This window comes from Acomys russatus, chromosome 4 (assembly GCF_903995435.1).
Source record: "Acomys russatus chromosome 4, mAcoRus1.1, whole genome shotgun sequence".
Classification (NCBI taxonomy): Eukaryota; Metazoa; Chordata; class Mammalia; order Rodentia; family Muridae; genus Acomys; species Acomys russatus.
This window is the reverse complement of record NC_067140.1, coordinates 12367693-12383819: the sequence shown is the minus strand read 5'-3', so window position 1 is coordinate 12383819 and position 16127 is coordinate 12367693. Positions and strand designations below refer to the sequence as shown.

The following is a 16127-nucleotide window of genomic DNA, read 5'->3' as shown; positions in this document are numbered from 1 at the left end:
AAAGAAACATTCAAGCAAAACAAGATGAGTTTTTAAAACTTATTTCTTTTTTTTGAGACAAGGTTTCTCTGTGTAGCCTTGGCTGTCCTGGACTAACTTTGTAGACCAGGCTGGCCTCGAACTTACAGCAATCTGCCTGCCTCTGCCTCCCAAGTGCTGGGATTAAAGGTGTGGGCCACTACCGCCCGGATGAGTTTTTAAAACTTATAATCCAGAATCCCCCAAATTTTAGTTCCAACTATTTTGCTTCTCACCGCTGACCACTTAGAAATATTTACTTTTACTTTGTGTATGGTTGCTTTTGCCCAAATGTACATCTGTGCACCATGTGCATGTAGTACCTGCAGAGGACACCAGAGGGCTTCTCATTTTTCCCCCTAAAACTGGAGAGTTCCAGATGGTTGTCAGACACCATGTAGGTGTAAGAACTGAACCTGGGTGGTCTGCCAAGAGCGTCAAGTGCTCTTAACCCTGAGCCATCTCTCTACCCCCACCTTTGCATAACTTTTAATTATTTTAAATCTAATAAACCTTTTGTTTAAAATACTGGCGATCGGGCTGGAGAGATGGCTCAGAGGTTAAGAGCACTGTCTGCTCTTCCTGAGGTCCTGAGTTCAATTCCCAGCAGCCACATGGTGGCTCACAACCATCTATAATGAGATCTGGCGCCCTCTTCTGGCCTGCAGGTGTACATGCAGGCAGAGCACTGTGTACATAATAAATAAATCTTAAAAAAAAAAAAAATACTGGCGATCATGAACTCTTTCAGAAACCAGTCCTATGTGGCAGGTGTCTCACAGAAGCTGAAGATGGCCTTTATGACTGGGAAAGCCCTGGAAAAACCAACGAAGCATCAACACTGTTCTGTGCTCTGAGGACATAGGTGCGACCAAGGTGAAGGGCTCTCATAAAGCTTGTACTTTAAAGGGTAAGGCTGGAGATGGAGACAGATGTGAAAGACATGTGCGCAGAAGGTACTTAAGACATAGAAGGGAGTACAGGGGAAAGAGGGACGCCTTGGAGCACAAAACAGAGGTTGGGAAGGGCAGTGGAGATCAGGTGCCTGTGTGGGAAGGGTCTGTAGTGAGATGCCCTTCTGGAGACTAATGAAGACAGTTGTCAGCCATCAGCATTGGGTCCTCGGGGAACTGGCCAGGGGAAATGTCTCTCTCCCTAAGCCAGATATGGGTGGCTAGTTACCTTCATTCGAGGTGTCTATGCAGGGCGATCTCAAGTTCAGGGCTTCCTGCTCCATAGGCTGAGGTCTCTGTGGAGACTAGATCAGGATTTCGTCGTCTCTGCCCGATCTTGCTGGCTTCACAAGGCTACTCTCAGAACCCTAATCTGTGTTTCCAGGGAATCCTACTTAAAGCTAGAGTAGCTGCACATAGCAGATGCTCAATAAACAATTTTTGAAAGGGTCCATGTCTCTAGCTGACATGCTTTCCACACACACTCTACCCGGAGTCCTTTGAGATCTTGAGGCCTTGTATACAGCAGACACCCAATAAATGCCCTAGTGGTAGGCGTTGGAGAGGAACTAGTGCTAGTAGCACACAGGAAACTTGGAGTGGTTCGCCAGCTCTCCCCCGCCACAGCTACCCGGTGGGAGCGACCCTGCAAGGCTGGTGTGTCCAAACCCGCTACCAGCCTCCCTGAACTAAAGCAGACTGTCGCGGGCGGGGTGGTCACTGATCCGTCTGCTCTGCAGAAGGGCTACTTTTTTAAACGCCAAAATGGCGGAATTCTTTAGACCCCCCCCCCCCCTCCGCCACCCCGCTTTATAGCCAAATTTTAAAAAATCTTATTTTCTGCCAAAAAAATTGAAAATCGATGGCGGCGCAAAGTTTGCCAAATGGCCTATGGAAACCCCAAACTCGCCCTTCACATCCCCTCATTAATGGAAACTCTTGATTGCATTTCTCTGCAAGGCCGAGCCTCTGCCCTCCCCACAGCTCCGGATACAGATAGCAGTGCCGGTGGGCTCGATCGCCCGGGAGCCCGCAGCCCCCACCTGCAGCGCCCGGCCCTAGGTCTGAAGAACCACCTCCCTCGCCCGCAGCGGGTGCGGCAGGAGATGGGAAAGGACCTGGGGCGGCGCCCGCAGGACCCCAGCACTCACTGTGCTGGCCGGGACAGGGGTGTGGCGTCCCGGCAGCAGCCAGCGAGAGCCTTGGACCCGAGCTTACCTGCAGGGTTAGCGGGTGCCGCCCGCACCCAGCGACCGTGGGAGTTCGGCGCGGCGCGCGCCTGCGCACACGGGGGCGGGGTGGGTGGGTGGGGGCGGGCTAGTTCCCTGCAGAGCGCCGCGCCGAGCTCCCTGCCTGGAAGGTTTGCGCGGGCTTGGGGCCCTGGTTGCAGCTTTTGCCTTCGGTCCGGGCCCTGGGGGTGTAGACTTAATTGTCTCTTCCCCTGGGACAGGTAGCTGCGCTGGAGAAGTGGGTGGAGATTCTGGGAACCTCAGGGCCTGGAGAAGCAGCCAGCCTGATGGACCTCCAGCTGAGCGGACTGTATTAGGCAAGGCTGCACACCTGCAGCCACACTCGAGTTCCACATTTGGAGACGAGGACTCCCGGAGTTTCAGGAAACTTTCCTAGGACGGCTGAAGAGCAAGGAAGCCTGGCTGTCTTGGGCTTGCCTGGCATGAAGAACTCCAGCCGCACCAGCCATTGGGTGACCTGGAGACATCACTGTACCTCCTGTGCTTCCATTCAACATTGGGAGACTATCAAGCCAAATTCTAGAGTCCGATAATGGTTCCTTTTGTGTTGATTTGATCAAGTCATTGCTCTTCTTGTGCCTTGCATTTCCTTAACTATCTGCCTCTACCAGACTTCTTTTATTGGTTCTTAACTCTGGCATCACAGCAGTAAAATCAGAGAGACTTAACTCGAGTTTAATCCCAGAACTCGGGAGGCAAAGGCAGGTGGATCTCGGTGAGCGCATCTACAAAGCGAGTGCAGATCAGCCAAGGCTACAGAGAGAAACAAAACAAAACAAGGGACAGGTCTATCAGGCCCTTTGGTGATAGCAATCAGCCAAATCTTTAGATTCAGTCCAGATGAAAAATAGCTTCTTTTAAATAATAAATTCTCCCAGTTGCTGTGATCAAGTTTAAATTTATGTAGATTTGAATTATTCTTTACATGTGTTCTTCCTTGCCTCAATGGTTTTAATAATATTTTGTATTGTAGGGGCAAGATTAGTCAGAAAATGGATGGAGACTACCAACACCTCTTCACACACACACACACCCCTCAGTTTAATCTCTATTCAGGCTCTGCTTATTTAAGATTCCAAAGTAGTTAAGTGTTAGAAAATGGTAAACCTATTTGAACACATGGTTTCTCTATTACAAACCCATATTTTAGGGATTCAAACAGATGCATGGAGTTTGAGCAGGTGGGACCCAGAAACAGCTTATATAGACTTCAGTTGCTATTTTTTGCCTATTTACATATTTATTGGTGGATGTGATGTGGGCAGTTCTGCCCTAATGTTCAGTGTACCCTGTGGGCCCCAGCCTGCTTTTAGGAGTGAGCAAGTCCAATGCTTGCTTCATATTCCACCCACTTCCCAAGAGCAGGCCCAGATGATGTTGGCATACAGCGGTGTGGAGGAAGCCGTTGTTTGGAAGCTACCCATGCTTCCTGTTCCTATCAGAGTAGATGCACATCGCTGATTCAGTAGTCCAAGGATCTCAGAATAGCAGGGTTTTGCCCTTTGCATGTGAAAACATCTTTGCTTCCACAGACAAGCCAGACTGTACAAATCAGGAACCCTTCTAACACAGACACCCAAAAGGGCTGTATAAAGGTACCACCAGAAGGCTTGCTGCTCTTGCAGAGGACCCATGTTTGGTATGTACTCATAACCATCTGTAACTCCAGTTCTCACCTCTGCAGTCATCAGTCATGCACATGGTGTATGTGCATACACACGTACTACACAGACATGGAGCAAAACATTCATGCACATAAACTCAAAATATTACAAGAAGCAAGCAAACACAAGGAAGGGAAGCAAATTCCCCAAACTTGCAAGGGGAAGTTGTCAGGAGCAGCACACAGGGAAGCAGCAGCTTGGCACTGGCATTTCTCTTGTTGGGGAGGTTGTTTTGGGGTAGTGCAGGGCCCAGCTGCCAGAATCTTTCGTTTTTTTTTTTTTTTTTTTTTTTTCCCAAGACAGGGTTTCTCTGTGTAGGCCTGGCTGGCCTGGGTTGGCTTTGTAGACCAGGCTAGCCTCGAACTCACAGCGATCCGCCTGCCTCTGCCTCCCGAGTGCTGGGATTACAGGCGTGCGCCACCACGCCCGGCTCAGAATCTTTCGTTTTATCATTCATGGTGACAGCAGGTAGGACATTGAGCCCTTGTGGTATTGTGGACTTGGAACTGAATTTCCCTGTCTCACGACCAGACACTTGGCAAGGCAGTGGGGGTGCATGCCTTTAATCCCAGCACTTGGGTAGCAGTGGAAGGTGTGCGCTGTGAGTTTGAGGCCAGCCTGCTCTACAGAGTGAGTTCTAGGACAGCCAAGGCTACACAGTGAAACCCTGACTTAAAAGAAAAAAAAAAAGCCCAGACACTCACCTCACAATAGGGGCTCCTTTGAAATTTTCCTTTGCTTCTCATGCAAGCAGTGTACACTGAACATAGGGGAAGAACTGCCCACATCACATCCGCCAATAAATATGTAAAAAAACTGACTCCATTTTTTCCCTCTGGCTTGTTCTAAGTCATTTCTTTTCAGCTATCTTGAGTTCCAGAATAGTTAGCCCTATAGGCTAGTCATCGCGTGTCATAACTGAATTGCCCAGCCAATGAGTTCCAAGGTGATACCAGTAACTCCATAGAACTAGCCCTGCATGACTGAGGCTGCTTGACTATGCAGAGTTCTTGCCCTGAATTCTGTCCTGGAGTAATCCTCAAGCTAATGTCAGTATCATGCAGGCACTTAGGGTACTAGTCCCATTGTTCCCAGGATGGCCGCGCTCGACCCTCCCCCAAAACGCGCAAAGCTCTGTAACCCTGAGCAATACTCCCAAACTCTCCCCCCTTTTAAATGTCCTGTTATGACAGCATCACTAATGTAGTCCTGCCTCAGCCTCCTAAGTAGCTGAGAGTACAGAAATGAGTAACAGGCACTTTTAGCCACTGTCGGACCCTTAAGGTGGCACATTGTCAAATGTGGCCTTTGGGAACCAGGCCTGTGGCAACTACCTCACTAGACTACAGCTCTAGGAAAATACACAGGTCATTTGGGGTAGGGTTCAGATATCATTTTTCTTTGTTTGGATGCTCAGTGCTTACTGGAGTCAAGACATTGATGGAAAATCAAATTCCTTTTTTTTTTTTTTTCTTCTTTTTTTTTCCAAGACAGGGTTTCCCTGTTTAGCCTTGGCTGTCCTGGACTCACTTTTACAGACCAGGCAGACCTCTAACTTACAGAGATCTGCATGCCTCTGCCTCCCAAGTGCTGGGACTACAGGTGTGCACCACCACGCCCAGCGAGAATCAAATGCCTAAACTCATGCTGTATGCACTGGCTCTGGGTTCATCCTACCCTTTAGAAAGTATTGTTGTTTTTTTTAAAGTGTGAGTGCAGGTATACATATGCCATGGCTCATGAATGTCAGAGTCAAACTTTTGGGAGTCAGTTCTTTTCTTCCATTATGGGTTCCAGGGCTCAAACTTGCGCAGCAAAAGCTTTTACCTGCTTTGCCATCTCCCTGGGCCTACCTCTTGGTAGTCACACTGAAGCCAGAAAGGTAATGCAAAATTGGTGCTGGGAAAGACACTAACTTGTAGAATTAAGAGACAAACCACCACAGACATGAGAACTTGCCTACTTAACCATCAGCAGACCTCATAGGGAGAACAGCATCTGTACTGACTTGAGATACCAGTACAATTTAGAGAATATCAGGGCACAAAGGCATGTTCCCGTAGACCCGGTGACTCGGGGCTGAGGCAGGATTCCTCGAGGCCAGTTCTGGGCTTGCCTGGGCAAAATAGCAAGGCATCATATTACTGAAAGGTTCAGATTACTTATGTGTACGAGTGTCTGCCTGCATGTTATGTGTTCTTGTGTATGCCTGGGGCCCATGGAGGCCACATGAGGGCACTGGACGCCCTGGGATTGGAGTTAAAATTGTGAACAACCATGTAGGTGCTGGGACTTGAACCTGGACCCTCTGGAAGGGCAGCCAGTGCTCTTAACCACTAAGCCATCTCTCTAGATTGTAACAATTAAGAAGGGGGAGGAGACTGGCCTGTTTGGAAATTCGGTTTTTACCTGGTTCCTTAGAAAGCCATCGGCCAAATAGTTTAATTTGGGTTGGTAACGTAACTTTACCAGGAATACCTCCTCCACTTTGTTTACAACATTGTCTTGTGTGCATATACACATGCTCACATATCCAGAGGACAGCTGGCAGTTCTTTCTTTAGACTATATGGGTCCCAAGGACTGTACTTAGGTTGTGTCAGGCTTGGTGGCACGGTGCTTTTACCTGTTTAGTCATCTCTTGGACTCCTACTTTGGTCTGCGTGTGTGGCCTAGTGCTTGAGCTCAACCCTAGACAACGGCCTCTGTTCACCATAGGAAGGGATGCTCCTGGTTTTGGCTCATTAGGCCACCCAGTGGAGCAGATGCAGGACAAGGTGACAGCGGAAGCCTAACTTTGTCCAGCCCTGCAATCTCAAGGCCCGCTGCTAAAAGCCCCCATTGATCTTCGTATGGTCACAAGCACTCTCAGAGCTCATCTGTTTTCCAATGGGACCTGGCACAAAACAGGTGCTCAAGAAAAATCCATCTCCTCTTCTTTGAACACATTTATTTAGACAGGGTTTCTTTGTGTAGAGCCCTGGCTGTCCTGGAACTCACTTTGTAGAACTCTGAGAGATTCACTTGTCTCTGCTTCCAGAGCACTGGGACTACAGTCTTGCATCCCATGACTGGCTTCCTTTATCTATTTTTTATTTTCATTTTGCCCAGGAGCTATCACAGTGACATATACACCAGAAGACAGACCACTGAGAGGAAGAATGAACTTAGACTTCCCTTCCCCTCCCCATATCCATCTTGTTCGCACAAAGACTAGCAGCTAAGTATGAAGTGACCCGCCACCTAGCTAGCTTAACAGTCCAAAAGAAGGGACAGTCCAGTTACATAACAACCTAGTTTAGAAACTTTGGGGTATTTTTCACAAATTGAAAAAACTGGTTAGTTCAACTTCCTGAGTTGAGCATGGCACCCACATGAGCCTTAGGCAATGGTGCCAACTCTCATCTATACCAATGGTTTGCTTGCTCTTCATGTCTTTAAAGTGCCACAGTACACTAGTTACTAAATGCTAACTTGGGAGGGTTAGAAATGATGTGTACTGCTGAGGGAATCCAATTCCTTATCAGAACACCAAGCAAGAAGGCCAAAAAATGGCTCCGCGGCTAGAAGCACTTGCTGCCAACTCTGGAGTTTAATTTCTAGGACCCACATACCAGGAGAGTATTTCTGAAAGCAGTCTCTGACCTTCACAAACCTATCAGCCAGATTATTGGTTACATAGCAGTTTCCTAAAAATCTGGCTCCATTTCCTTGAGCTTTTTGTAGCGACAAGCACTCAACCTAGTGTCTTGTGTGTTCTGCCAACACTGTGGCTGCTAACATTACTCGCCTGAGTGTGAAATTAAGACAGGTGCCACCACACTCAGCTCTAGGGCAGGCTCTGGGTGGTAAGGCCAATGGTACTTGACAAAGAATGGACTGGAACATGTGGCAATCTGGGATAGAGTTGGCTGTGTTTTGAAGCACTGGGTATCAAACCCATGGCTTCACATCTGCCAGGAAAGTGCTCTATCACCTCTGGTCCATGTTTTATTATAACCTTTCTGTTAGGGGAACTCAACTGGGTGTAATCCCAACTACTATGAAACTACAAATAATTTGTTAAAATAGAATAAATTTAAAGCTAAGTTTTTTTTGTGTGTGTGTTTCTAGAACTAGGCACCACCTACTTTAGAAATCAAGTATTCTGACTAGCTGAGAATTGGCTGCACAGGCAGAGGAAGCATGGAGGAACAGAACAAGATGGGGCCCTGCATTTCAAAATGTTCCTTTTCTCATAAAAGTCCAAGTGGAAGGGACCTTTGAGTGTAAATCTAGTTACAGTCCTCTTCATTTCTTGGGAGGCCAGATAAACGACTTTGCTTTTTGTATGGTGACTGCAAACTTCAGCATAAGTGACTCTGCTCAGTACTGCCGGGTAAACTTCTTAGGGCTATGTAAGGCTGGATTCCACCCACTATGTGTTCAGGGTTGGGACCAAGAAGCTGCATTTCAAATGATTTGGCAGGTGGTGGTATAGGTAAGTGAAAAATAACTTATCTATCCATTCAACAGCAAATCCAAAGCACAAAATATACGTAATTGAACCAGATTCTAACTAGCAAAACCAAGATTGGGAAACTACACAATATTGACCTAGCTTCTTCAATCAAATTGAAGCAATGGAAAGATGGATTTAGAAACCCACCCTCCTCTTGTGGGACAATCTCACCCATGTGAACCCTGATCTTGAAAATCATCTTAGATTACAGATTTTTGCCACCCACATTTGACAGGGCATTAAAGAGATTTTAGATGCCCACTAGAATTATGTACTATATTATTAGCATTATTAAATACCTAGGTTACCTTCAAGATTGGAAGTGCAAGGTATATACTGTTACAGCTAGATGCTTAAGTGGGCAGTGGTTCATCCCACTATTCTTACTGATGTTTCAAATTCACTATAAAACTGCAATGGTTCCTGCACATGCCTGTAACCTGAGGTCTCAGAGGGCTGAGACAACAGTTGTTGAGTTCAAGGCCACCCACCTCAGAGCAGCCATTTCAAAGCACGAATACATGTATTAAAGTAGCAATCTGAGTGTGAAGTGTTAAAATTCATGTTACATGAACTAAAACTTTTTGATTTTAAGAAATGTATTCATTCAATAGAATACTTATCATTTTAAGGCAGAACTCTATTATCATGTATTATCAAGTTACACATTAAGTCAACTATGAACAAATTGTTAAGACAGCTGTGGTACAGTAGCTTATGTCTATAATCCCAGTATAGAGTCTGAGGTAGAAAGATTGTTGAGGTGGAGGCCAGACTTGACTGCATAGTCCTTGCCTTAGGACAAAAGGGACAAACCCAACATGTCAGCAGTACTAATCAAAGACTAAAGTTCAAAGTCATCCTTAGCTATAGTTGTTGAGATTATATAGACCAGCACAAGACTCTGTAAATAGTGGCATCCTTAGTAATTGGACTCAAAACATTATTTTATACTCCAAGTAGTTTCCCCTCCCCTGCCCCCAGACAAGGTATCCTGCTAATTATCACTGGCTAGCCTCAGATTTGTAGCAATCCTCCTGCCTTAGCCTCCCATGCTAAGATTAGAAGCAGGTACCACACTAGGATATGGCCCTATTCATCTGCATGTGAGGGAGGGCTGCATGCCAGCAAGGCCTGAATCCAGGGCTGTGCACATGCTGTGACCAAGTGTTCAACTTGAGCTATATATGAGCGCCAGATTATTCCTATAAACACAAGAAAATGAAACTCCATACTAGGATCCACCACCACGTATCTGAAGTCAGATCAACCACAGGTAGTTTCTGAGAACAAGGTTAAACAATGGGGAAGCAACAGCATTAAAGATAACCGTGCAGAGTTTGGAGTGCCTCAATGTCCAGGATTAAGAACATTAGGTTAAGGATTTCCAAGGTATTTAAAACTTAATTTGAAAAATCGTGAAAATGTCAGCCACAGATTAAAAAATGGACATTAGTAAATATATTAATAAAGGAAATTATTAGTAACACAAGTCAAACTGTCTGTCAATCTTCAATTCATGCTTCCTAGAGCTAAAACAAAGAACACATATCAATAGCTAGGCAATGCTAACTCCAATTTATAAAACCACCTGCCAACTATTTGGTGCCAAGGGACAACACAATAAATCCAGAACAAGTCTTTCCCTTCGTAAGCATTTTATTGAGATAAAGCATAAAATAGGTTAACAAAGTAGGAAAAAAAAAAATTCAAGATGAAAGCAATGTTAACACAGGAGGAGTGGGAACATAATGGTTGAAGTAGGCAGGATTCAAACTGGCCATGAAGGCACTGTGGCATATCAAGAAATGCTATCATGTCCAACAGGACTCAAGATGTTCCCCACTTCTCTTGTGCTATTGTATCAGTTGATGCTGTTAAAACTTCACCCAGGGCATCAACCAATGTATGCAGGATGGGATTTTTAGATTTTGCGCATTAGTTGGCAAGGAACTGAATTCAACTGTCACTAAGAACTAAACTTTTAGGTCAGTCAGTTTGGCTAAGGCCAATGCAGAGGTCTATTTGGTGTCTTTAATAACTAGGGTCTACAGGTATGAAATAGGCCTAGAATTTAAATAAAATGGCCTTTGCCCTCACTAGAAAAATTGTAAGGGTGTTAGCATTTACCTATTCATTATATACTTATTAGGGCAGCTAAAAATAGTCAAATGTCTGTCATGTACTACTACATTAGCAGAAGGCAAGCCCAGTTGAAGATGCATGCAGTCAGAAAGTAAAATTTCACTGTTAGTTTTTCCCCTTTAAAAGGCTGTGGGCTCAGCAAGCCTTTATATAGTTTTCCCTGAAAACAAAGATAACTTTGGTCAAACCCAATTCAAAAAGAGCCATCACTTCTGTTTTTGAACAGGCAAAATAGTAAACTACAACCAGATATAATTTTCTTTAGGTTCTGAAACTTACACTGGAAAAATAACCCTATTTCTTATTAACATCTAAACAAAGCATCAAAGAAAAGGTGACTAAAGCAGCAGCTTCATTTGACACTATATTCCTAAAGTTAATCTTTAAGATTTTCTAATAGGATAAATTCTTGAAAACATTACCCTTTCCCTGTTCCCAAGTTCTCTCAGTACTGACACCCACCTAGTCCCTTGAATCTCCACCTTCCCACGCAGCCTTGTTTTATTGCATGTCCTCTGATTATTTACTCCTACAAACCAACCCTACAACCTATAACCCACTATAATCCAACCTTTGCTAGGTCATGTAGTGACAGCTGAGGAAGGCATTAAACTTGAGCCATTCATTTACACCGTGACTAATGTTGAGCATTTAGGATGAAATGACTTTAAAACTGTCTGACCAATAACAGGGATGTAAGGTAATTTATTGATTGCAGTCTCAACTAATTGGCCTCTTAAGATGTATGGAAACTGCAAATCCAGTTATTCCTACAAGTTTGCACTATGTATTTTTACTTGGGTTCCACAGTATCCATAATGCCTTACTTATAAAGTACAAAGCATTTAGTTTATCCATGTCATTGCTTTCCAAACCAACCACAAATGCCCCATGAAGACAAAGGGGACCGATTATTGGGAAGAATTTTAACCAGCAAATACCTTACCAGGTAAGTCTGCTAAGTACCTGTTAAATATAATCACCCTTTAGTAGAAAACGCAGCATATGTTCTTTTTCTACTTTGATAACTAAATTTCTAATCAAAGAAAGGCTACTTCTGCTTTTCAAAACATTGAAGACCACCCAACCATACACTACACTAACCATGCTGACCACTTCAGAACACAGGGTAACAAGGTCCCAAATACGAGGACCTACTTCTTAAATTCAAATTGTAATCCTTTAGTTTTTTATTGAAAAACCTATTAGACAAAAATCTTACGGCATTAACTACCGAGTCCCTTTTACTTTTAAATCAACTTATTAAAGGGATAGATAAAAGACTTTGGTAGATTCGATTAACAGCACAAATAAGGTTATCCAAACTGAATAATTTATTGCTGGTCTGTGGCTTGCCTTGTTTTACACTTAAGTAGAATTATACCGTCTCCACAAATGGCAGGTATCAACACTTACAGGGCCTTAGTGACCTATTCAATAAGGCAATCATCTTGGTAGCAAACTTTTATTTAAATCTTACATAACTCAAGCTTTATAAAAAGCTAACATAATTGAAAATTTGGGTTTTCCCTCTAAAGCCTGCGGTATCCAAAGCTTGAAACAGTTAATTTAAAAATAAGCAAACAAAACAACGAAACCCGGCAGCAGATCCTGCTGAAATACTTTAAAAAAAAAAAAAAAAAATCTAAATGAGCTTAATCTTTACAAAAGTTATTTTAGCTCAAAGGCTATAAAATCAAAATTATCTTAATTCTACAAAGAAGGGAGAGGGCTTCATACCGCCATTTTAGAACCTCATCTTTTTTTTCATTAAATTTGGCCACAAATCAAATTCCTGTGTTCCCCTTTCAGGAAATCCTCTTGAGGAAGAGGCCAAGTACAAACTTGGAAGAGTAACTGCCTAAGCAAGTAGGAAAGTGTTCCGTTATAGTGTGCAAAGAACGTAGAGTTCAGGGTTAATCTCTGGAACTTGATCTGGACCTTGAGCGAGATCTAGAGCGGGACCGTGAGGCTCTTTTTGGTGGAGGGGACACAGAACGGGCCTTTGCGGGTGGAGCAGGCAGAGGCGGATGGGATGGAGACTGGCTCCCAGATCTGGGTTTTGACTTTATATCTCCTTTTCCGTTTTCTTTAGCGGACCCAGAGCGTGACCTACCTCGGGACTTCCCATATGCATCCTTAGATCTGCTTCTTGAGTCTGAATGGCAACCCCGATCAGACTTGGGCCTAGATTTGCTCTTTCATCTGGATTTCTTGCCTTTCGAGCAGGATTGGTATTGGCCTTTGCTCCGTGATCTAGATCTGTACAAAAAAATGCCAAACTTCTTTCAGTACCTTGTCAGAAAAGTACATGTAGTCCAAGAGGTAAAGCTAAGAGGTACCCAACACCATGGTATTTACCGGGAGCGACTTTTTGAGATACTTCCGAGATCTACCGCGGCCGCTCCTGCAACTCCTACTCCGTGTTCTTCTTCTAGACCGTGATCTACACACAAGAGACAGTGACTTTAACCTCTTTAGGAATGTGTCTCAATTACTCCGCTATGGCTGGAATATCTGCTTTCTACAGCCAAGAGACACTGTTTAAGTACAACCAGGCAACAACTGCAAACTACAAGCTGTTCAGTCGCTCACGTTACCTGGATCTGCTTCCAGAGTAAGAGCGCCTATGGCTTGTTTGTGGCTTATCTTCAATAAGCCTGATATTTCTGCTATTTATTTCTGTGCCATCCAGTTTATCCAAAGCACGCTTCATGTCAGAGTAGGCTCTAAATTCAATGCCACCCTCATCTGTGCGTTCTTTGTGAGCATCTGCGTAAGTCACCTCTCCTGCTTGCCGCATGAAATCCTACAACAGTAAGACTGATAAGCCCCAGAAATCTAAAGCAAGACTATGTAGCACTAACTCTTAAGGAAAATAACTGCCCTGCCATTTAAATCCCAGGTACATACCTTTAAGTCTTGCCAACTGCAACGACTAGACAGATTTTCTACAATAAGCCTGTATTCTGTACGAACAGGTGGTCCGTATTTGTCTCTGCCAGAAGTTCTCCGACTGCTGGATCCACCTCCACCACCTTTATCACACGGAGGGAGCAATTAGATGCATTGCAATGTCAGGGATGCAAGTTTTTGAAAGTTAGTACAAACATAGCAACGTTTATTACTGGAGTAGGACTTTGCTATTACACTGCTAAACCCTTGATACATTTGTGATTTGCCACAAATTAAATTAAATTAAGGGCAAGTCAAATAGACTAAATCCAACTAACCCTCTCCTACAATCTGTTAGAGAGTGACTGCTCCTTTATTCAATTTACCTCGCTAAGTTTTATTTTACAGAACATTGTAAAATATAAAACTTAACTGATTACATGCATTTCTACATTTTACAAAAATGTTTACTAGTTACACTAAGTACTTACATCACAGTGTGAGGTTTTTGGTGGTGGTTTGGCCACAAAACACGCAAGGTAACAGTCACCTAGTTCAGATTAACCAGTTTTGTCTAACCCTTGGAATCCTCACCATCACCCTGCGTCTAATGGCAAAAGGCTGCTGTCGTCATGGCTTCCGGTAAGGTCAGCCAAAGGGTCATAGGGCAAGGGTCACACAATGTATGGAAAAGCCAAGGCCAATCAGGAAAGGCAGTCATCTTAGCCTCAGTGGACACAGCCTCAGCCCCATTGGTCACTTTCAAATTGAAACATCAAGGACTTGTTAAAAAGTTTGAATTCAACATGCAACAATTTCAACATTAAACATTTCACATAACCAAATACCCGCCGCCCCCACCCAGTAACATGCCCCAACCAGCTCAAATACAGCATAAAGCTTATTTAGATTTAGTTTGTGGTATTATACCACATTACTTAGTTTAAAATGACATTTTCTTTGGCCCCGTCCAAGTCTCCCATCTCCTTAAGACTTATGCTGCAAGCTCCTCCCTTTCCCCCGCCCCCTGCCCCACCTCCACCCCAGCCTTCCTTCAAACTTCCTCAACGCTAGCTAAAGCACTGACAGATAAGCAAGGGCATACTACAAGTACAGCCAACCCTCGCTTTCAACATTAGCAGAACCCCTGTCAGTGCCAACGAGGGCCAACTGAAGCCACCCCCCCCCCAAACTTAAAAACCAACCGACCACCCTACCCCATTCCCCGCGCTCCGGTGTCCCACGGCTACCCCGGCATGCGTGGAGGCAGAGGAGCCCAGGAATACCCAGGGCCGACGACCCCCGGTCTCCGCGCCTGCCCGGGCTGGGGGGGGAGGTCCCACCCTGCCCACTGCACCCGCCCCCTCCCTCCCCCAGGTACCCAGGACGCGGAGCGCGCGGGGATAAGACTCACTGCGGCTTCCGTAGCTGTAGCCATCGCGGTCGCGCCGCGGGCCCCGGGCGTGCTCTACGATCACGCGCTCGCCGCACAGCTCCTTGCTGTTCAGCTCATAAACGGCCTCGTCCCCGTCACGGGAGTCCTCGAACTCCATGAAACCATACCTGCGAAAGGGGCGGAGCGCGAGCCGCGCACCGGGCGGGCGGGCGTGTCGTTAGCCCGCGCCGCGCGCTCCCGCGACCTCTCCCGCCCCCCCAACACACTCCCCGCGCGCGCTCGAGGCGCCGCCGCCGCCATTTTGGAGGCCCTGCCACGCGGCGCCGCGGCCTTGGCCGACTCGGTCCTTAGCGCGGGGGGGGGGGGAGGGACTCCGTTCACCGCGGGGCGCGGTCGCCCAGACCCGGACTCACCCATTTTTGAGGTCGATTTCGAGGAGGCGGCCGTAGCCGCTGAAAAAGCGCTGGATGTCCTTCTCGCGGACGTTGTAGCTCAGGCGCCCTATGTAGACGCGCGGCATGGCCGTGGCGGGTGGTCTCCCGGAGGCTAGCGGAGGTGCGGCGGGCTACCGGGGGGGCAGGGCTGCGGTGCGGGTGCGGGGACGGCGAAGGCCCGAACACGCGCCTCACACCGCAGCTGCGGCCGAGTCAGCCACACAATGGTGCGCGCGCGCGCGCTGGCCTGCGCTATAAGCGTCCGGGGGGCGGGGCGCGGCGCGTGACGTCGGCGCGCAAGCACGTCGTCCTCTCCCGCGCCGCGGTCGGCTCCGGAGGGGCTGAGGCGCGTGCGGGGCTTTAGTGCGAGCCGGGTTCGCTTCCGTCACGTTCCCGGGTGCTCGGCGGCGCCCATCTCCGTAAACAGCCGAGACCAAGGCCCTTTTTGACTAGCGCCTTTTGGTTAAACTGTTCTCGCGCCAAGGCACCGGGAGAACGAATTCTATTTCTCATTGGTTTTCAGGGCTGTCAGGCTGGGCCATCTTAAGTCTCTGATTGGTCTACTAAAAAAAAAAAAAAAAAAAAAAAAAAAGGTTGCAGCTATCCTTCAGCGGTTGGCTCGCACTGGTTTCGACAGGAGCGTGCTTTTCGGAGTTGGTCAGCTTCTTAGTTTTTCCAGCGGCGCGGGATCTGGAGGGCGTAGTGATTCGCGCGGGAGGTGACAGCTCCGAATCCCGCGCTCACCACGCCTGCCCACAGAGAGCGTGGCAGGGTCCCCACACATCAACAGGCGGGTGGTGCTTGGAGGATAGTTAAAGCAGGTGAAGGTGCTTGTTGCCAAATCTGAGGACCTGAGTTTGGTTCTAGAGACC

General features: G+C 46.4%; 1 protein-coding gene across 1 annotated transcript; it reads right to left on the bottom strand.

Moving 5' to 3' along the window:
* Nucleotides 1-12165: 12165 nt before the first annotated feature.
* On the bottom strand, nt 12166-15498 carry Srsf6 (serine and arginine rich splicing factor 6). The gene is given in 7 exon segments (XM_051143722.1): nt 12166-12792; nt 12892-12914; nt 12916-12976; nt 13131-13339; nt 13444-13568; nt 14840-14988; nt 15235-15498. Coding segments are annotated over 7 exon segments (1020 nt in total). The 5' UTR covers nt 15342-15498; the 3' UTR covers nt 12166-12446.
* Nucleotides 15499-16127: the final 629 nt, after the last annotated feature.